Source organism: Argiope bruennichi, chromosome 9 (genome assembly GCF_947563725.1).
Source record: "Argiope bruennichi chromosome 9, qqArgBrue1.1, whole genome shotgun sequence".
NCBI classification, from domain to species: domain Eukaryota; kingdom Metazoa; phylum Arthropoda; class Arachnida; order Araneae; family Araneidae; genus Argiope; species Argiope bruennichi.
Window position 1 is genome coordinate 54398289 of NC_079159.1, and position 24590 is coordinate 54422878.

Consider the following 24590-nt stretch of genomic DNA (forward strand, 5'->3'; position numbering starts at 1 on the left):
ATATACAACTAATATTTGGAATCTAATTTTCAAATTATAATATTGAATCACTTACAATTGAAATATTTATTATATGGTAAAAAAAATATTACCTGATATTGTTTTTTTAAAATAAAATTCACGTGTATATGATAGTTTTTTATTCATTATTGAGTAAAATCTGACTCTCATGGAGTGGCCCTAGTTATATCAGTTAATATTCCCGGGTAAAATGAGATTATGTACTAAGGGCCATTTGCAGGGTTTCTTAAAAAATCTTGTATTAGTTAGAATTTATTATTTTAAGTATTTTTAATGATTCCAGAAGGAAGCAATTAGTATAACTATGAGTGCATATATCAATTTCATAATTTTAAACAGGCCAATGACTAATTTAATAATTATATATGGCAAAAAGAGTGGCGCTACACATTGGTTTCTCCAATTCTTTTATTAATACTACTAAAATCCATCTTGCTGATAAGAATAAGTAATTTGTTTAATGATATCCATTAGTTATAATGAGAAGTACTACACAATATATAGTATCTAAAAATACTATTTCCGTTGTAAACCACTGTCAAGTGAAGTTTGGGGATTGCAAATATAAATGATGCACATGATTAAACGAGTTTATTAATGTAATGCTTTTATTGCAGTGAAGCATTTTCTTCATATATCTTTGTATAAATTATCAGATTTTTATCTTTCTCTTTCAGTATTTCCTTTTATTATACAATCAATAAGAATTTGATTTTTAGCACTTGTCACTCAATATTAGAATATTTTATTGCACCATGGTTTTTAAACTTCATCAATTTATTAAGTAATTCTTTATTTCATAAAGCTGTCATGCTTTATCAAGGTGGATCTTATTTTGTTTATTAAACATTTTGATTCTTACAAAAAAAATTATGAAAGGATATCCTGCATGCTTGTATTTATTTTAAGTAACAGAATTCATAAATAATCTAGTTTCCACTAACTTCGAAACAATTTTTTTAAAACTTTAGATAGTGTCTTTATTTACGATTTCACAAATTTTATTTATATATATATATATAGATTTGAATAGTTTGAAAAAAAATTACAAATTATTTCCTTTAAACTAGAGAAGTACTATTGGTTTGGAAATTTTTCATAATCCAAAGTTTAGCCATTGCTTTAAATGCAGAAATACCCTTTTTTTCCTTTACTTGATATTATTAGATGATTAGAAATAATTCAGTTTTGCATCGCTTGCAAAGAAGAACGATAAATTATCACATACAGAATTGATATCAGACTTATTTAATGCTAATTGGAATCACCGAAATTTGCAATTACAGACGCATAACTCTCGTTATTCTTTCAGAAATTATTGATATCTGTTGGAATCAAGGATGTATAATTTTATTTCTATAATGCTTTACTTATTTTTTTTTTCCAAACAAGCTTCGAAATTGATTCATTATTTCTTTTCCTGTTCACATGTGCAAATCAAATAACAAAGTATAAGTCACGAAATCGAATTCTAATGATTTTCATGTTGCAACGAAGTAAATATACTTTTAAAAAAAGTTAAAGGGGCATCCTTTTGTCTATGTTTAGGGGCGGGGCCAGCTGCCAGTAGAAAAATGAAGTTCACATAAGACCTTCAGAGAGCCGAAATGAGAACTGTTGTCAAAAGGGAGGAGCGAGAAAATGGTCTCCTCTCTTCACCAAACCTTCTCTGTTTTACCGCCAATGAGAAGTATTCACCGATTTCATTGCTAGGTGGCGCTTCTATTTAATGATAATCTGATGATTTTCGCAAGCAGTTGTGTCTTGCATTTTATCGCTCAAGTCAGTAAAAAGTGAAGCATTTAAGAAAGGTGAATTTCGGCAAGTGAGTATCCTTTATATTTTAAAACTAACAGTCTACAAAGTGGTTGCTTATGTTACTATTAAGTTTCGCGTTCGAAATGAAATTGTGAATGTTTATTTAAATTTAAAAGTTTACTTAAATAAATAATAGATTTATAGACTTAATTCTTCGCGCATAGAGGTCTGAATGAAATTTTGGCAAAACCCTTCATTATCAAATACTTCCAGTCATTCTTTTTATTAAGGGATCACTAATGTTTTAATATGACGAATTTATGAAAAATGGCTATTTAAATTAAAAAAAAAAACTGTATAGATTCCTGAAATAAATAGATTGTTGTTTTACCAAGAAAATTTCCTTGCATTGCTTTGTACTGATCCATTGGGAACAACTTTGTATATTTTCTGTAATTTATTAGATCAGAAATTTATTAGAGTTTCTTAAAATTACATAGAAATTTATTAGTTTCTTAAAATTACACAGAAAAGATATTAGGGGTTTGTATATTTGTGAGCAAAATGGTTAAGAATTAAAGTCTTAGTTTTAAAATATCATTAAATTTCTTAAATAGTTGATTGTATTTGAATTTCTATTTAACTTTAATAACCAGGATTTTGTTTAATTTATATTCCGACTTTGAAAGAATTGAAAAAGATTTTCTAAAAAAATGGGACATAATTAAAAAGATTTTCTTAAAAAATCAGGCATAAAGGTAATTAGGCCAAAATGGCAGGCATAATCAGGCCAAAATGGTTGCTACAAGTGAAGAAGTTTTAGTCCTACTTCATTTTCATGTTCAGTATTTCTATTTTATTTGAACTTGGAACTCTGGTATAAACACATTTTGTATACTAATCCAATATATGCTTGGCAAATAATGATAAACACAAATTACTTTGTTACAAGACTTGAATTGTTAAAGGTATTTCTAAACAATAAGAATTCATCCATTACCTCCTTTTTTACTTAGTCACTTTTAACTGTACACCGAAGATATTTATATGAAAATTAAATATTATCTTCTATTAAGATAGTGGGTTCTAAATAAAAAAAATAGCCTTAAAATAATAAATAAGATGCCCATGATTTACAGACTAAGTCACTTAGGGCATATATAAAATTAGTTGAAATAAATAATAACCATGATGTTAAAACAAAAATAGAACGAAAACTGATAAAATTATAACAGCTTTAACACAAAAACATCATTCAGTAAATATTAAAGGAATTCAATTATTTATAAAAATAATAACAGATATTTCGTGACTTTCATTTCTCAAATATTGTGAAACCAAACGTTACAAAGTCACATGGCCATTAAGTATTCATTAAAATTACTCCTTCTGAAATAATATTTCTCTAGATACTTTCTGAATCATGGAAATAAAATGAAAGTTTACACTTGTTTACACCATATAATTCAGAGAATTATCTATACACATTATAATTAAAAAAAGTATTGGTCTATAAGCTTGAAATGAAAATTTAACTTACTTTTCCATATTCTTTGAACTGTATTTTCTATTGATTTCTTGAAAAAAAAGTTCAATGTTAATCAATAAAATTTAAAGAGAAATATTTCAATTTCTTGGTGACAAAAAGTTTCAATGTCTTTTTAAAAAATATTATTCAAATTTTCTAGTTTCTAGTATTATTGATTAGACCTGTTGGTAAATATTAAAAAAAATCGACTTCAATTTTTTTATTTTTCGGAAATCAGATTAAATAAGTGACTTCTAAAATTTTTCGAATGAGTCACAATTCACAGAATGGTTCTTAACGATAATTATACTTTTAATTCAGAATGATGCCATTTTTAATCTAAAAAATCAGTGGAAATTATATAAATAAATAAATCGTTTGCAATGATGTTTTTACCATGCTATGAATATCGAATAAAAACCACCAATGTCGGTAATAACTTAAATATTAAAACAAATAAATAAATAATGAAATCTTTTTCAAAACTAAGACTGTAAACTTTTAATGATTGAAAAATATTTTATTTTTATTGAAAATTTTTTCTCGCTGGTGTCTATAAAAAAATCATAAATTGTTACTTGCTTATTTAAAGCCATTGACTTTTTATGAATTCTTCATTTTTATATTCCAAATATAAACCACTTCATCCGTTAGCCATAAGAAGTAAAAAGAAGTGACTGCAAATATATGATTTTAAAACAATCAGTAAAGAACATAGTAATATTGAAATTCAGCAATATTAGTGCCACCAAACATTTGTCAAAGAATTAAATATCTTAGAAAAAGAAAGTGCTGGAAATAAAATCTTTTCTTAAAAAATGAATCAAATTATTTTAAATCGACCTCATTTACTGCTTTTGAGAATGAATGAATATGACTGTCTCTTCTTGATTAAAAAAAATCAATTTCCAGTCAGACGATATCTAATCATGTTTTCCAGGTTATTTTTTTTTTAAAAGGAATGCATTCATTCCTAGATCTCTTGTGTTTGTAAACTGTAACTCAGGGTTAAACTGAAGAGGAATTTAGTAATGATTTCGAAAAGCAAATTACAAATCTTTCGATATTTTTATAACAAACAACTTCAATAAATATCAATAAATTTTATTTATCAGTATTTGTTGATTCAGTGTGTACCAAAGAATTAAAAAAAATTTCGTTTCCATTATTGAATGTTGAGAATTCAAGTTAAATAACAGAATAGCTAGTTTTTTTCTACTTTTCTAAATTTTTTATTTTCTAAATTACAGCTTTTAAGAAATACAATTATCAGAAAATTCTATCTCAATATTTTGAGAACTTTTAGGTTTCAAAAGTGCATCTTAGAATTTAAAAATGCATTTTAGGAATGATGTTTGTTTGTGAATTTGCTTGCGAAAATGATAATTCAAAAGTATAAAGCGATAACGGACGGAATAAATTGCGGTCTTTATACCAAAATTGCAGAATTTTATCAATTTTGCATGAAATCGTTGTTTAAAAAATCAAATCATTATTTAAAAAATTAATCATAATTTTAAATTATTAATCATTATTAATTAATTAATAATCCTTATTAAAAATTTTAATACCATATTAATCGAAAGTTCATATTTTATTGCTAGCTCTTCATTTACTGTCTGGCTTTCTATCCTTTATTAAGTTGTGCTTCTATTTCATAATTTTTTTATGGGATTTTTTCATTTTCCTTCCTGTTTTCTATGTCATATACGAAGCTCATTACAGTCATCCTGTCTTTTCAAGAATTCTTCACGAACTAAAAGATTTCCATTTTTTATTATATTCGTTATTAAAATACGAAAGCCGCGGAATTCTCCAAACTGAAGCTATAACGTTAACTTATCTCATGAATGACTTCCACGATTTTCTATTGCAGTAAGAATAATTGAATGATTTTTTAAAAATTCCTTTTAAAATTTATATTTGTTTAAATTTTGAACTAAATTCATAGATTTCTTTAAATTGAAAGGCGTAATGAAGTTTTTATACTTGATTTTTTTTCTTTATACAGTGGCTCAAAAAATTGAGAGTACACCTAACTTTTATTTGATAAATCCGACTTTCAATATAGATAACACATGACCGAGAAGAGCAAACATGTTTTTTTAATTTTTACCCATAACAAATGGTTTATTTTAGAGTAGAAATAAAGAAAAATCAAGGGAAAACTTCTAAATTAAAAAAATTCAGAAGCATTTTAAATAAACATGCTCAGATTTTTGCCTCAAAAAATTGAGAGTACACAAATGAAATTTTTGCAATATCTTGCATAGAAACAAAGTGTCACTGTTAGGTTGCATGTCTTTTGACTCCTATAATGGCCCCTAAGCGTCATGGTACCGATTCGACCAATTTTTGGCGGTATAAGAAGATATTTTATCCCATTCTATTAGCAACACTTGTTTCAAATAGGTTTTGTTTCTAATTTTGTTTTTTTTACCACTTTTTAGAGTATGGCCCACGAATATTTTATGGCATTGATGTGGTAGTGTGTGTAACTGCTGTTTACAATGAAAATACACCTTATTTTCACGTTATGAGCATTCAGTTTGGGGTCGTTGTCCTAATGGAAAATGAAATTTCCATCTAAATCCAAATTTTTAGCACTTTCCTTTAGATTGCTGCGAAGTATATCCAAGTAAACCATATGGTTTATAATGCCATCTATAAGAATTAAATTTCCTACCCTGGATGAAGCCATGCAACCTGAAATGATGACTTAGTCATCACCATGTTTACCTGTAGGACAAAAATTTTTTGGATCCAGAGCAGTATTAGGCTTTCTCCATGAAATGGCTGTCATTGCCAGAAATGTTGAGTTTTCTTTCATTACTAAATATAACTTTCTTTCAAATGTTACTGGTCTTCAATTAATGTGTTTTTGCAAACTTTAAATTCGTTATCAGAATTTGCAAGCTGATGAACGGTTTCTCTCTAACAATGCGACTTTTATATCCGGCTAGTCTAATAGCATTTCGCACAGTTTCAACTCTTACACTTTTGTCTATGATTTGAGAAGTTTCTGCAGCAAGCTGGAAGAACCATATGGTCGCAGCAATCTAAAGTTCTAAAAATTTGGGTTTAGACGGAAATTCCATTTTCCAGCAGGACAACGATCCCAAACAGAATGCACGTAACGTCAAAATATGATGTCTTTTTCATTGTAAACAGCAGTTACACACACCACCACAGTAACCCGTCATCAATGACATAAAATGTTCGTGGGCCATACTGGAAAAAGTTGTTCAAAAACACAAAATTAAAATCAAAACCTATTTAAAACAAGTGTTGCAAGAAGAATGGGATAAAATATCTTCAGATACCGCCGAAAATTTGTCGAATCGGTACCATGGCCATTATAGGAGCCGAAAGACATGCAACTTAACAGTGACACTTTTTTTCTATGCGAGATAATGCAAAAATTTCATTGGTGTACTCTCAATTTTTTGAGGCAAAAATCTGAGTATGTTTATTTAAAATGCTTCTGAAATTTTTTAATTTAGAAGTTTTTCCTTGATTTTTCTTTATTTTTACTCTAAAATAAACCATTTGTTATGGGTAAAAATAAAAACATGTTTCTTCTTCTCGATAATGTGTTATTTATATTGAAAGTCGGATTTATCAAGTAAAAGTAAGGTGCATTCTCACTTGTTTGAGCCACTGTATATATCAATTTTATTTGATAGACAAAAGTCGTTTTCCTATTAAAAATCCGAGATTCATGTCAAAAGTTCTATTGTAAATTTCAAATGAAATATTTATTTCAGATTGATAGATTTGAAACATTTAACACATTAAAAATCTGAAACTTCGATCATTCATTAGAAAAATAAATTTCATTAACAAAAATTAGAATACTAAAAATAAACTTCAAACCTTTTGCGGGCAACTGTCTGACATTTGGCTACTTCATTTGAACACCTGCGAAAACAAATGTTAAAAAATGATATTGTTTTTTTCCCCCAATTCTATAAAAAATAAAACAAAAAAATTTTTTTTTTTTTACTAACAATGCATTTTTATTTGATTTTGAAGGGCCTCTAACTTTACTTGTGGAAAAACAAATCTCAAACCTGTCATTTTTAAAGCAATATAATATACCTATAATAGAGGGTTTATATAAAAAAATTTCAAATTTTTAACTAAGATATAAGATCTCAAAATTTAGATTATTTAAAAAGAATTCTGATTTTAAAAGATTGTAAAATGTAAAGAAAACAAATCTCAGTGTTTATTATTTTTTTTGTAAATATATGTTATTATTTATTATATTATATATTTATATTATTATTTATTATATTATATATTTAAATTATTATTTATTATTATATTATATATTTAGATATAGTATATTTAGGTAACTGTCCACTTTCGAAAAAATTAAAATGAAGAATGCATTCCTTTTTGGGATGAAATATCTTCAAAAATTGAAAATTTTCAGTTTTCGGTATGAAATATCTTGTAGGAGTTTTGTTAAATTGGATACAAACTTCATGAAATGTGTATAAGGTATAATAATTTTTTTTTGTTTTATCAACTTCAGGTTCATCATTTTGAGTAATGTAAAATAACGCAAATCCCTGCAGAAACTAAAGTCAGCATATATTTAAAACAAAAATAACTGCCATCGTTACTGGAAAAAAAATAAAAAAAGTTCGATTATTTTTCTTGGACTCCGTACTCATGTAAGAATGCAGAAAAAAATTGCTGATGATATACTGAAGCAATCAATTACTTTCTTTTAGCTTATTCTATCCAATCATTTTTAACTTCATGTCTGTTACTTCCCTTTGATTTTGTAAGCGCAGCTGAAAAAATTAGCTAAATAAACGATTGATTTGAATTTAACAGCTGTCTGTGTCTTTTCGTAATTGTTTTCAAGTGATCTACTGTACTTACACTCTTGATGCCTTTGTCAAAAGTTAACAAGCATGAAAACAAAATTTATAATTAAAGAGTTAAATAATAATTTAAAAATCATGCATAGAATTACAGAAGATTAATTAATTTTTTCTTAATTAAAAGATTATTTTGAAAGAGAGAAAAATGATGAAATTATTAGTTAACTTATCTTTGCAGCTCGTGCATACAGAAAATAATTTTCTGAAATCGTTTGAAAACTTCCTTTAATGTAGACAGCTTTTTTTTTCTTTTTTTTTTTTTGTTAAAGTTAAATTTGAAAATTTTGTTGACATTTTCTAGAAAATCATTTTTTTTTTGTTTGTTTTTATATGAAATGACATTTAATTCAAGAAAAATTAGTTTTGTGTGGTCTTTGTGAAGAATTTACAAATAATTTAAAGGTATAATTCAATACGAATAATAATATTATTTCTTCAGTGATTTCTTGAAAAATGAAAATGATTATAATTCTACAAAGTATATAATTTTTATTTTTATTTCAATAGATTTAAATCTACTTTTTATAGATGTGTATTAATTTTTCTTATAACTGAATAATGATCGCATTAATTAACAAGCATAAATATGAAAGAGGCAATTTATTACTTCTTACTTGCCTTTAGGTAAATTTCTTGCATAATGACTCAAAAATAATTTGGAGATTGGAAAATATGATGATAGCCAATTGTTGGTATTTTTCAATAATTCGTACTCTTTTGTATTATTTCAGGAATTCAGAATGGTTTTTAATTAAAAAATAACTTCACAATTTATTTTGTTAACAGATGAAAAAAGATTTTAAAAAATAGAAATCTATACTAATATTCCAAAAGAAATGTAATTCTCATATATTTTTTTTATTTATTTAGGTGATACATTTACTGTTCATCGACAGTAATTGCTTTTGAAATGGCTGGACGGAACATTGAGGTAAGAATAGATTATTATTATTTTCTAAATGGAAATAAATGGTGCGTGCGCAACCTTATTTGGCGATTTAAAAATTTTCAATGGCATTTGAACAGAATTTTGAATACACAATTCATGATTACATTGTACCACATAAACCTTAAATTTTGCGCGTGAAATTAACTTTTTTCTTACATTAGTAGGAATCTGTAATATTCATCGCACTCCAATTGTATTGAAAACAAGGAAAGTAAAATAAAAAGGTTTTTAAAACCTAATTTTAATAGAGACAAAAACATTAATTTGAATTATTTCCTACTTTTTAATTTTTTTTTCATTACCATAAATATTATGAGATTTTAAGATAAATTTGTTTTTCAAATTCAGCACCAGGTAGAACAACGTTTATGGGATTAATTAATTATTAAGTTCTAAAATTTTAAATATATTGAATAGTTATCAAAAACACATAGGAATAAAAAAATTTCAGAACTAGAACATCAAGATTGACAGGGAAAAAAAATCTATCATAAAATTTCATCTTTACGAACATGAAACCAATAAAGTTAAATAGTAAAGTGTTAAAAATTTTTTATATCAAATATCTGCCATTTTTGAGTTTAATAAGAACAATTCGAGAATTTTAATCTTTTAACTTTCAAAAAGTATATCAAGACTGGATTATTAAATTGGTAATTATTTAATTGTCCCACAACTTCGAATATTCATTTTTTTTCTTTGCAATATCTTTTAAGTCATGTTTGTGCCTTCATTTAATTACAAAGGATATGCTGTCGAATTTATTTAAATTAAAATCAAGTATTGTTTAAATTAAGTACGGCACATTATTCTTGCAACATTACCAATTAATTACTATTTGCAAATTTTATATCATGTTATTTTGTAATTTAAAAAATGTATTACTTTAATAGTTTAAAAATATTCAAACCTATTATTAAACATTAATAACTAGTTCGAAATTATATTAATTAATAAAAGTCGCCATAAAAATTTTGATTTTTTTTTTTTTTTTACTGTTTTGTTTAAAATTACTTTTAAATTTTGTTTTCGCATTTTTTTTTATATCCGGTATATCGAAACCAACTTTTTAGAAATTGTCTGTATTTAAGCATTTTACTATTTCAATCAATCAAAATTTTCTTCTCGAAATTACTTATACAGATTAAATTAAAATCGATAAAAAATATTTGGTTTGAAAGGTTGGAGAAGATAAGTTCGCGTTTTTTCAGTTCTCCAAAAAATTTAATGGGGTCCTGAATATATCTGGACAGTACAAATAACAAAATATCGGTTTCATACCTTAAATCTGCTGTGCTATTGTTTCAGAAGCAAACTCACGTTTCTGATTTCGATTTTTTTAAAAATTTTTTTAACTAGCTATATAAATATAGGAATCAGGAATAGGGCAGAAATTAAATAACCTTGAGTCTGTTTCCGAATATTACTGCTTTATATATAATAAAACTGCTTTATATAGAGTTATTTTAAGGATTCATCTCGTTGCCTTGAGTCTGTTTCCGAATATTACCTTAAAACTGTTTTATATAGAGTTATTTTAAGGATTCATCTTTTTGCTGGTTGGGAAATAAGGTTTCCTTCCTACGCGGATAATGTTTATCTTTCTTTCACTTTACCAGATGTTGTTGAAAGAAGTGGATTGAGATTCATACTTTGAAAAGAGAAGCCTTTCATGTCTAATCAGGCAGGTCGCTGTCGTTGAAGTCATTTGCAGATATTGTGAAAGATGTTTACGTTTTATCGCTCTAGAACTAATTATTCATTTGCAATTTTTGTTTTTCAAACATTCAAATAATAAATAAATTTTTAGCAATTAATAATTTCCTTGCCATTCTCTTAATTTAATTCAATTTTTTTAGATTTCTATTTTCAATAAATTTAGTCGTTAATTAGATTAAGAAGATCAGTTATGAAATAGCGCGAGAAAAATTTAAGGAGCAGATGATTACATTACATTCCCGAATATCCGGCCTAATGTGGTGGAAGGGCAAACCGGATAGGCCGGAGTTCTGCAAATTCATTTTTTTTTTACCTGCCAACGCCAGAATTCAAAGTTTTTATAACAAAACTCATTATTGTTTTTTCACTTCTTATTGAGTACTAAGGCCTTAATTTATCTCAAGCCATGTAGGATGTGAACGTGTCCGCGGCCAGGTGAATCGTAGAAGCAGTTGGTAAAATGTCGAATTAAAATAGAAGGCTCTGTACTATTAGTTTATATATGCTTATATATTGCACTGCACGTTTCAAGAATTTATTAGAGAAAAAGTAAGTTAAAGGATATAAACTCTTCACATTTTAGCATGAATTCTGTAATGCCAAAGTTAAATGCAGGAAACATAAACAAAACATTAGTTTAAATCTTAAGCCTAATTCTTAAAAAATTGATTCAAACTGATTTTATTTTTTATTGATAAATGATTACATACGTATGAAAAGGTAACCCTAAGATAAGAGTCAAAGCACACAATTTTTAGTTTTTAAACAAATCCTTAATAAATGACTGTTTCTGCATTTCAGCCCGTTTCCAATGCTTTGCAATGTTGCCATTGTTGCCTTGCTTTCCTCATTTAATTATTATAAAAGGAAACTTGGCCGGATAGTCGCTAACCGGATTCTCGGGTGTGCTCTGTATAGGGCCGCCGCGTGAGGGTGGCAAAATTGTTCACCGCACAAGGGCGCCTGGGTCAGGGGGGACCAAAATTTAAAGTACTTAGTTTTTTAATTTAATGTTACTTAAATAAAAATTGTTAATTATACGCTTGCAAAAAATCGCTTTTAAAATCTAATAATTTGTAACATGTAACAACAGGAATTGGGAATGTTTTGTATCGCCATATATTTATTCTTTATGTGTTGTGAAACTGTTGCGGCTCAACGTCGTTGTTTAGTTTGCTTTTTTTTTTAATGATGTTGGCTGTGCCACCGTGCGTGTGTGCCCTTGAATTAACCGGGAATTCCCTTATTTTTAATCATATGCGTAGTCGCTGCTCATAAAGTGCTTATATTCTGTGAATTGCTTCGAAAGCAAAGTACTGTGATTAATTGTTTTCAAATCTTTTTTGTTTATAATTGCTCTAAAAAATAGGATTATTATTTAGAGGTAAGTGAATAATCTAAATATATTATTAATATTATTTTCATTGCAGTAAAGATTCATAAAAAGAAACAATTCATTAAGAAAAACCTTTATCTTTCAAATTAACAAAATAATTCAAAAAGCAACTTTTTATTTATCTCTATAAAACCCAGATAATTCTTACCCTTAATTGAGAAAAATATCAATTTCTGATATACAATTTCTAAATAATGCTTTTGTAATTAAATTGTATTTATGTTAGTTTAAGTTCATCGTTTTTTTAAGTAATTTTTTTACCTGTTTTTGACCGATTATTTTAAACGATTCTGTTTATTTTCTTAGTGTTTGATGCATTTAAAATTAAACATTGTTGATTAATAGACCTGCTCATGATGAATTTGAAAAAATTTTGTTGACAAATTCTTGAGATATTGCATAAATTAAGAAAGATATTCTTTAGTGCCCATAAAGTTTAAACGCTCATTGACTCTGTTTTCAATAATCATATTATAAAAAAATTCTTCGCTTCAGTAAAAAATATTATTATATTAATTGCAAATTAATCCTTTCCACTTTAATTTAAAGCATAAATTCTACGGGAGCTAACAGAAAATGAGAGAGATACATATTACGTTGTGACTGAAGGCCTTTATAATATTATGAGTGAATTATATGTCTATCAAAATTTGAAGTTTTAAAATATTTTGATGAAGAAGCTATTAAAGTAGGAATTGCATAAAATATTTAATTATTAAAATTTTAACGAACATTAAGATTGGCGAACCGGCTGGTCGCCAAAAGCGGCTAGTTATTAATATGGAAAGCAATTATTTCAAATTTCTTCTCATTATTTGATGAGACTGAAAAATATGAATTTAATGGAATAAGTCAAATGCAGATTACTGTGCAGATTATTAACAAAAAAGTATATATTGTGAAATAAAGTGGAAATGAAAAGCTTACTGCAGAGTCAGGTTACACAAAATTCTCTATCCATTAATTTATGAACAACAAAATTTTTCAAAAACATCGGTGAAAATCATTTCAAAGATAGTGTTCGTAGGATGAATCACTCCAACAATGGAAATGAAATGTAAGTGGATGTTTTGCTCCCATGTCTCTATAATTGGTGAAACATGAGAGCTTCCTACCCTTTCTCCAACATAATTACTTTCCTCCCGGTTAGCTCCCCAAAACCACACAAAGACAGAATATCGTCTCGTATTACCATGGAAATAATGAGATTCTATGTAAAGAGAAACTCGTTAAAATTATTCTTTATTTCTTTGAAAATTTTCTTTTATAATATTTGCTCAAATTCTCAAAAGCAGAGATTTTCGAAAACAAGATAATGATTAGAGAGCTTCAATATATTCTGGAAACTGTTGTTGTTCTAAGTTGCCGAAGATCTGGAGAAAAGGAGGAGAAATTGATTCGCTTTGTTTCTAAGTTATGAAAATAAATTCAATCGACGGGAGATTTGATGATTCTAATAATTAAAGATGTTTATGATTTTATTAATCCTCAAGTTCAGGCTGGGATGTGTTTAATTTCAATTAAAACTTTTATGTGTTTAATTATTCATTCGTTCCCTCAACACCTTGATTTAAATTTCAAATTGAGTTAAGCTATCATATTTTCATTGCTTAACACTTGTTATGTTTATTTTGTCCATAAATTATCAATTTATATGGCATAAATCAAGTTTGTTGATGTAATCGTCACATGAAAAAATTAACTGTCTTTTACACACATTTACTTCACGATTTTTACCTAGTTCTTCAATGTTCATTTTATTGTAATAAATGAGTATGTTCATTAGCATGCTAATTAACTTTTAGATTAATTTAAGGAGACGGTGGACTCTAATAGGACATTTTACGAATTATTTATTTAGGGTTATGAAACTTTTTATGCATATGTATTCAAATATAAATACATCAAATTTCCTAAAATAATTTTAAAACGAATTATATAATTTTTTTTAATAAAAAAGTGAAAAATATATAATTTTTAAAAATTTTCAAAATATTTCGGACGACTTGATTTTTAATTTTTTAATTATTTTTCTTAATTACTCGATATAAATTTATTAGAGCAAAACTGTATGATTTTGTAATTCAAATTAAATTTTAATTTTTTATACATATTTTTATGCACATTTACTGAATTTTCATAGGAACTTTTATGTTTTCCGAATTTAGATTGACTTTTAACTATCTAAAAAAAATTCGAAATATAAAATGCGTACCCTATTGTCTTTTAATATTTAACCGAAATCTTTATTACCAATTCTATTTAATTTCTTCAAAAATTAAAACACCTGTAGCATTTCAAAGATATTTCAATCTAATTACAATAACATTTTGAAAAAAGTCATGAAAAGATATTTTTTCCCCTTTAGGTACTTTAAATATTTATTTTGTTGAAAGAAGCATTTTATGACACTATTTTAATTGAATATAAACATTATAGTGAGTGTGTTGTGATTTTCTAATGAACTGCCTGGTTTTAAATATAATATTTTTAATCTACACAAACACAGCTACACTACAAAATTTACAAACACACATAGAAAATTACGTTAAAGAAAACAATATGGTGGAGGGATTCCACCGTTTACAGCCGAAAGCATTCGGCGTTAGCGCAAGGGTTGCACATTTGGGGAAAAAAGTCGACCTCAGGATGCAGGTCTCCCGTTCAATTTCTTGTCTTTTGTAAAACGCCACAAGGGGGCGCTCTCTGGTCAAGGCGAAAAAGAGGTGCTACAACATATATTTTGGCGATGAAACGATAAAAATAAAATTTCATGTTTCCGTCTATTTTTGCTTATTTCGAAGTCCACTCCCCCCTTAAAATCTATTAAATCCCTATCTTTGATACTTAAAAAGTATCAAAAGATAACTAGAATGACGAGTTGTCAGGCCTAAATCTAGCAGGTCGTGGTTATATCTTCTATTCGCTCCCCTTACAAATCACCAAAATTCATATGGGATCACCTCGAATCGGTCACTCACCATATAATTATGTAACTATGCGAGTAATAAGAAATTACAAATGCATTCATTACTAAAAATAAATTAAAATCTTTCAAATTACATGAATTGTTAACAATAATTTTTTTATCAATTATCAAAAACCAAATCAGTTATTTCTAAAAATAAAATTTTCTGATAATAGAGAGATATATATGTATATACTGGAAAGAAAAAATACAGATTTTTAAAAACCAAAATTAAATTTACTTCTTTCTTTTTCTGTTTCAATAAAATGTATTCCTTCAAATTTGGCCGAAATAATAATAACATTTAAATAATCGCTGAAGACACTAAGTACTGATCAGATTAATTTAGTCGTATCAATCAACTTTTATGAATACATCTTTTCATAAAAAGATATAATATTATTTTTAATTATACTATAATATTGATATTACATTCCAAGTCGTTAGCTATACTTTAAAAGTGTTGAAATTAACTGGCAATGAAAATTAATGATGCTTTTTTAGTTTGGGAACATCGTTCTCTAAACTGAAACAAATACGCTTCTATTTTTTTTTTCATTGCATTTCCATTTTTTTTTTCATTTATAAATTACACGAAAATCTATAAAATAAAATTAGATACCAAAACTTCATTACAGCGTTGTTAATAAATAATAAAGAAAACCAAGTATACTTATTTATTATAGATTTGAACAACAGAAGAAAATGTTGCGATTAATTATTTGTAGAAACAACGAAAATGGTTTAAATTCTATTACAGCAATAGAAAGTATTGTTACAAAGATTACGTAAAAGTTTGATTTTGTAAAACTGTTTTTAGGGTAATTTTTAGAATTTTACGACCATTGTTTGATCTTGTAAGAATCCTTTTTGTGTAATAACATTTCCAGTAGTTATAAAAGAAAAATGTCAGAATTTTGCCTAGTTTTTGATCAAAATTTGAAAGGAAAATAAATTCCTCTGATAAGTACATTTTCAAAGCATATTTGCAAAAAATTTGATGACCCTAAATTCAATGGTATGTCTTGAAGAGTGCCAACAGACACATATATTCGTTTTTATTATTAGTAGAGTTGTACAGTTCTAGAAATGCAGAATTACTTTAAGATATGAATATCATTTTGAAAAATTCAATGTAATGAAAAATAAATCTGATCATTTTGTTGCTCCAGAAGTTCCCGATTGTGTGGATCGGCGACCTAGTCATAAAGAACGTGCGTATAAAGGTGAAACTGACTTATGTGTCTGGTGATCTGAAAACGGCTATAAACGCCTTGCCCAAGCTCTTTCCCTACTCTTCCATTGTCCTGACTATGAGGATGAAAAGTACCATGAGCGAGGACTTCAACTTCGAGGTAACAGAACACAGAAAGAACGTGGGTATAAAAACAGTATTATCAAAAGGGTTGGAAAGAATTTATTCCATTTGAACAATTTTTGTTACTCTTTTGTTGTTTTTATACATTTTATTTAACTTGATTTGCTTCATATTTGGAATTCTGTGTTAAAGTTGTTTTCATTATCATCATATCCTAGAGTGTTCTAATTTGCTATACCTGTATACTATTTACAGTATATTATTTCTATATTTTCAGAACATACTTAATAATTTATCTTTTAATTTAATTAAAATTTTATTCTTCATGAGTGGCACCACCTGGTAAATGCAGCTGAGAAAAACTTATTACAAGATTTCATAGCATTTACAATAACGAATTATAAATTACAATGCATTAAAGTTTGTAGTTAACGAATTGATGTGCTTTTGAAAAGCTATTTTTATTAAGTTTATTGCTTGTTTATTTTGGCAATGTACTAAATCCCTCATAAATTACATGCATCATCTTCGTTAAGTCCGATCCCGAATTCGGTCTCATAACTGAATATCTATTAAATGAAAATTATGCTTTTCTTTTCGCCAGATTGCTGAATATTCAATATTTAAAATTATTTAGAAAGTCGTGCGAATTAAAAATATTTATAAAACTTCAAAAAATGAAATCATTTATCATTACAAGTTATTTAATTATAATGTATTTTTTATCAATATTTTAAAATTCTTAATCAAATATTATTTTCTAAGTACAATAAGTAACTAGTCATAATATTTAAAATTTTAAATGGGTAACTTAGGCAAATAGCATTCCAAATTTAATATCTGTATATACATCTAAAATAATAAGGAAAATTAAGGAACCAATCCCCCAACCTCCAATGTTGGTCCGATTTAACTAATTTTTTTTTATTCACATTGAAATGTGAGACAAATGACCTTTCGATATGTTATCAATAGGCGTCTTCTTCGCTCAATCTTTCACTTTTAAAAGAACATTATTTCACTTTATTTTTTCCTAAAAGAAAAAATTACGCTAAAATTCTCCAATCACAATTATTTTGTCGGCATGCAATTTTATATACATATATATATATTTCATATGAAAAACTCTGTCCTCTTCAATGGTCGCATCATCGCCCAACATCATCCAAAAGTTTCGAGAAATACTGCAAAATAAAGCTTTTGTTTTCCCTTTGAACCGATTTTTGCAATCGCAGGCTTTGATAATAAGTCAGAATATTTCTATTTTATTGATTAAATTTAATTTAAAATTGTATTTTCTTTTTTCATGATTAGAAGTACACTGTGTAAAAAACTAGGACAATAGATTTTTTTTAAAAGATAAGGATTTTTTTTAATGCAATTATTTTTATAAGAATTATTTTTTAGATCATCCATAGAAAAAATATTAGTATCATTACCATATTCAAAAATAAAATATAAATGACAACAAAAGTGGTTTCTTTCATTTGAAACCGTGTAAAAAAAGTAGAAGGACAGTTATAAAAAGAACAAAATATAAGCGGTTTTAATAAGGAATAATCTTTCCATTAGCTTTTTATCACTTCGAATATTCTGTTTGGAAGTGAATAATACAAGAACTGGATTTCTGTTTGACAAAAGTTATTCTATGTGGTATTTAATGCTATTCGAATATCAGAGAGCGATTCAAACTGCTTCCCACCAGCGTATAGTCGACACACAAGCATTGTCCAGATATTTTCTACTATATTCAGGTTGGAGCGTTTAGCTGACCATAGTAAAACTTGTACATTATTTGCAGCGAACCTATTTTTATCTCCATTGGTGATGTGGATTGAGGCTCTATCTTATTGAAACATCCACTGTTCTTCTCCAAATTCGGAGCTGTAAAGAAGGAGTTCAGAATTCGGAATATTAATGTAGTCTGTATGCTTCTGCCTACCATTGAGAAAGACCAAATTTGTTCTTCCCCCAAAACCAAACGCTAACCAGACCATCAAACTTTCTCCTCCCATTTGCCCAGTTGAATAATGTTGTTCTGCATTTTTCAGACAATGCCAGTAATATTGATAACCATCTGGACCATCTAAGTTAAACTTTTTTTTTTCATCTGAAAATATCACAGAAGTCTATTCTGTGGTCCATGACAAGTGATCCATAGCCCAAGTCAAACGCTTATTAATTTGCAATTGTTTCCACTTTGGATGATGCCTCCGTTTTTTGAAAACGAATCTTTTGGACCTTTGGATGTAGTTGTATACAGTTTGCTTGGACACATGAAGTCCTGCTTGATTTCGAGCTTTTGCAACACTTCCACTACTCTTTTTATACTCATGAGCAAGTTTTCTTTCAACACGGGGCGTTAACTTTTTATGCCCAACAGTCTTCTTCCTTATTCCGTTTCTGTTTGGATTTTTAATAAAATCAGAAACTGTATTGGGGCGGACGTGCAGCCAGGGCCGGCCATCTAGGGGGTGTGGCGGATGCTATGCACCGGAGCCCAGCGATTGAGGTATGATCAAGAACTAAAAGAAATGTTTACGGTATTAACAGGATGGAAACAAAATAAGGATGAAATATAACTGGAACAATTGATGGGTTTTGACGCTTTTTTTTTACTCGCAGTAAATCATATTTTATCATCTTTCTAATTATAAATAGTGGTAGCTATTTCATTTTTACATGAAAATAAAGAAAACGTTAATAAATAAAACCTAAATAGGAATCTATTAGTCAGGATAAAAATATAAAAGGAAATTTACAGAAAACGAATGTCCTTCTACTTTCTTTATGCAGTGTAGTTCATCAAAACTGACTGATTTATTTACTTTAATATTATTAATATGGTTAGCGAACGCCATAAGCGTCGTCAGTAAGATATAAAATTTAGGCCCATTGGAGTGGTCTCCTTAAAACTTTCTTTCATGCTCTCCAATTAAGGTCCCCAGCATAAAATTAAGGACATAAATGCTTTGCATGGTATTAGTGAGCAATACTTACGAAATACAGTTCTTTGGATTGAATCTGACATTTTTATTGAATCTATCGTGCGAAGATGTATTTTGAATGCCCTTTTTTTTTGCTGACCGAATGAAATCAAAATTTGACACGTAACTCAACTGTAGTCAAAAGATGGCATGAAGAATTTCTTTTAAATCATTGTGTTTACATGCATGCGGAAGTACAGACAGACAAACGGTCAACCTTTTGACAGATTTCTTCCAGATTTATAATAATCTATTTAATTAGATGCTAAACCTGTATACTAAATTTTATTTGGTATGCGGATTTTGCTTTGCAATTTGGAGTTATCGATTTTAGTTATAATCGAATAGGTAGACAGATAGACTTCCTGTAAATGGATTTCGATCAAACTTTGATAGAAATATGCAAAATTGATCATTAATCCATATGCAAAATTTCACCCGGCTAGCTCAGAATTTTCTCAAGTTATCGTGTTCACGTACAAACAGACATAATACCAAAAATATGTTTATCTAATTCATTGAGGTCTGAAACTTGGAGATTCCCCAAAAATTTCAATTGACGATCGCAATATTTCCTCTATGCCTCATATACGGAAAAGTAAAAAACTGACATTTCAAATAGAAGTTCATATTTATATTATCAGATTTCAAAATGATATCAAATAATATTTCATTTTATAAGCATCAATATTTTCACATCAACATTTTTTTCTTCTATTCTATTATACGAATAAAAATGTTAACTGCGTATCTTTTGCAGAAGAGCGGCAAATGTGTGTTAACCGTTCAACCATACGGTGACACTGATGAAGAAACGGAACAACGTGCCGCTGCTTTGTACCATGAAGTGGTGTTGTATCTGAGACGCAAAGGATCGACTGGCGCTATTGCGTTTTCCAAAGATCCGGTGAGACCTGTTTTACAACTTCCTTGCTGTATTTGTTATTTTATGCTTAACAAAATCACATTCCTGAAGCAATAAATGGAACTTACAAATTTAATGATAAATATAGAGAGCTTTTTCAAACCAGCAGAATTGGACACGCCGAAATCTACCTCTAATGCTTTTTAATAATGTGTAATTCCTTATCCTCCGGTTTAAAAATTGCAGATATAGGACAAAATGCCATGTTTGCTCAAATTTTTATTTTCGGAGTCTCTCACATGAATGTTTTGTGCTTCATAGTGTATTGAAGTATACAATCAACATTTGACACATAACTACAATTTCAGCAACAAGATCATTTTCATTTATCTGAATTCTTACATTTTTAAATGATCGAGTTTGCAGGATATAAAGAACAATAGACATTTAACTCAATGACGGATTTGTTTAATATTTGAATTGGATGTACATTTTAAATTTTGAAACTGTATACCAAATTTTATCCATATTTCCCTTTGCCTTTTGAAGTTGTTATTAGACATATTTTGACAATAGACAATAAAATTAGTTCCAATAGCAAATTTTATTTAAAAATTTGATGTTAGGACTATGTATCGAATTTCATGTGTCTAGTTCCAAGCAGTTTTAATTTATCCTATCCACTGATAGAAATAATTGCAAAAATGTTGTTTTCTCATTTGGGAAGTCTAAAACAAAAATTCGCCAAAATTACGAGATAGACTTTTTTAACGGTCACAATGCATGCATTTCATTTTAGAGAAAGCATAAATATATTTTTATAACGTACAAACAAGTAAATATTTTTTCAATTAAAAGTCTATAATTTAAATAAAAATCACAAAAGCGGGGACCACGGATAGAAATATGTATAACTTTAATCATATTTATAATTTTTCTACACTAGATGCTTAAAGTTTATTATAGTACTTATCAATGTCTTAATTTTCTTCAGTTTTTAGCATCCTACTTTTATGATTTTTGTTTTGATGTCCACAGTATTCACATAAATATATTTTCTATTATTAAATACAATGATAAAAGCCATATCTCTTGAAAGAGAGATAGGCCTTTTAAAAATATTTATTATTTCTTGTCTTTTAATCTTTACTTCCAAATCCAGTATCATCCAATATTAGTTTTTTTCATAGAAATCATCAATTATTTCTTTAAAAAAATATATATATTTACTGTCTGAAAATACATGTCTTTTATATATCCAGGATATTCACCCTATCTGATCCATTAGTTTATTTTTAAATCATTAGAGTTGGACATGTACTTTCAGTTGGAGAAACTGCCGTAAAACATTTCACTTCACATAATTTGATTCAATAACTATATTCCCTAAATAGTTAAAAAGTATAAGTTTTATTCAGTTATAAATTTACATGTTTATTAACTGGGACTTAACGGTTACCACAAAAAAACATTTTTAAACTTTAAATTTTGATTTTACTACAACTTTAAAAACCTTACTCTGTTTTGTTTATTCTGAAATGCACATCCCTAATTTATACTTTTATACATCCAAATATATCAGAGCAGAAATGTTTAAAAATGGTCGCAACTTTAAAAAAGTTTTGTCCTTGCTTGATTATGAACTTAAACCTTGAATTCATCTTCAATAAAATTTCAAAATTTTTATTAAAAGCATGCTTTATTTTGAAATCTACTCAATAGGGAAAAGCGAACCAAATCTTTAGATTTTGATATCCAACAATGGAAATTTTTGTTAAAAAAATAAGCTTAAAATATTTTATAAAAATTAATTGAAAACATAAATAGTTATAGGTAAAAAATTGGTGCCATTAAATATATACATATATTTAAAGTTTAAAAGGAAGCAATATATACATATATTTAATATGTATTTAATGGATATATACATATACAACGGATATATACATAACATTAATGGATATATACATATATTTAAAGTTTAAGTTGCAATAATTCGCATGAAAACTCCATAATGGTTCTTACTTTTAATAAAACTCAAATTCCAAGATATCTCTCTTCGAAGTGTATATTCTCACTCTCCAAAGTATACATGTGCCAAGTTTGGTAGCTCTAGATGTAACGGTTTGGCCTATAGAGTTCCAAAATAAACACAACCCATCTATCATTCATCTTTATTAGAAGTATATTATCATTATATTTATTATTATCATCTTTATTATTAGTAGTATATTATCATCATCATATTACTTTTTTCTATATTAATTCTATGTTTTTAGATGAATCATGACAGTTTTTTCTTTTTCTTCCTTAAAGAAGTACAGGATGCACCTGTATTTAAAATCCAAGAGCTCATCAAGCATCCTCGCACCCTTGGCACCCGATTGGTTCCACGTCATTTGCGATCGCATGTATCTCGTCATGCTTGTTTCTGAGATAGCTGACTTGCGCTCCATTCGCATTCCGCCGACAGAATAAGATCATGTTTTGATTCTTCATTGTCGTGTGAAAACGTTTTGGTGCTAACAAGCCAGCATTCTATGGTAATTTTGGTTGTTCATTTCTTTCATGAATATTGAGTTGTACATTTTTTTGTAAAATCTACATTTTTCATTTTGTTGCAAACAAACTTTTATCCATCTGTATATGGATGCATTATGTGATGTGTTTTTTGTTGCAAATAAAATTTTATCCATCTGCCTATAAATTCCTTGTGTGGGTTTTTTTTATTTATTTTTTTGTTGCAAATAAAATTTTATTCATCTGCATACAGATTCATTATGTGGTTTTTTTTTTGTTGCAAATAAAATTTTATCCATCTGCATATGGATTCATTATATGGTGGGTTTTTTTTTTGTTGCAAATAAAATTTTATCCATCTGCATATGGATACATTATGTGGTGGTTTTTTTTTTGTTGCAAATAAAATTTTATCCATCTGCATACGGATTCATTATGCGGTTTTTTTTTTTTGTTTCAAATAAAATTTTATCCATCTGCATATGAATGCATCATGCGATGTTTTTTTTTTTTTGCGAATAAAATTTTACCCATCTGCATATGGATACATTATGTGGTGTTTTTTTTTTTGTTGCAAATAAAATTTTATCCATTTGCTTATGGATTCATTATATGGTGTTTTATTATAATGAGTTTTAAGCCTTCTTTTTTGAATAGTGGAAGGTTTTCAATCGATAGATGAGAAAAGGAAATTTTTTATTCGAAGCTGTAGCTTCATTTTTAGTGAAGCTGTTGATCACTAGTGAAATGAAATTTTTTAGAAATAACTTTCTAACAATAAAAAGAACAAGATAAATAAATGAATTATATGTCTTTTCATTACTTTTTTCGTCACTTAGAAAACTATAATTACTTTAAATTGACTACGAACTTTAATGACACTCTTATATATATAACTGTCTAACAAAGCACACTTTTAAAATCAATCAATACTATCTAAGAGAATATATTGCTACAAAAATCATCCATGGATTTGATTGCAATAACTTCATAATGAAAAATAACGCTTTTTTCCATTCCAGAAAACACAAAGCAAAATAAGAAAATTCAGAAAAGATTCACACAAAGAATATCATTTTTAGAGCTTAAACCATTAGAAAATAACTATCATATAACAATCCGTTCACACTTATAGAGAGAAGTTAACTGGTTCTAGCACTTCGAATATCTATAAATTTCTAGCATTACGTGGAATTCTCCAGAAAATTCTCTAGATCTCAGCTCTTAATAGGCGCACGGCCATTATGTATTTTCCAAAACCAAGGTTAGAATATATTGACATATCATACATTAAGAATCTCTGAAACTCTCTTTCCTACCATGAGATTAATATGGCAGATCCTATGATGTTATAGAATCGTAAGCAAATATTAATGCCTCCTTCATCTACTTTCTCTTTAAAATGCGTCCAATATTAAAGAGCTTTTTCGATGCATTTTCACTTTTTTTCAAATATTGTAATTCAATGTGGAATTCAAATTGGGGAGTAAAAAGAAATCCACAGGGACAAATTGAGAATGTTACCAGGGCTTTAGAAATTTAGGATCTACACCTGGACGGTACAGCAATTCCTGAGTAGCGGTGATAGATTCATATTTTGTTCATGAGTTAAGAAACAAGACGTTAATTGTATTGCAGTGCCATGTATCCATAAATTATT

General features: G+C 27.7%; 1 protein-coding gene across 1 annotated transcript; it reads left to right on the plus strand.

The window, feature by feature from the left end:
- Positions 1–1769: 1769 nt before the first annotated feature.
- LOC129985137 (uncharacterized) lies at positions 1770–23098 on the plus strand. Its single transcript, XM_056095054.1, has 5 exons — positions 1770–1846; positions 9079–9139; positions 16413–16595; positions 20306–20452; positions 22727–23098. Exons 2-5 carry the CDS (start codon positions 9119–9121, stop codon positions 22886–22888), a joined length of 513 nt encoding a protein of 170 aa, XP_055951029.1. The 5' UTR covers positions 1770–1846; positions 9079–9118; the 3' UTR covers positions 22889–23098.
- Positions 23099–24590: the final 1492 nt, after the last annotated feature.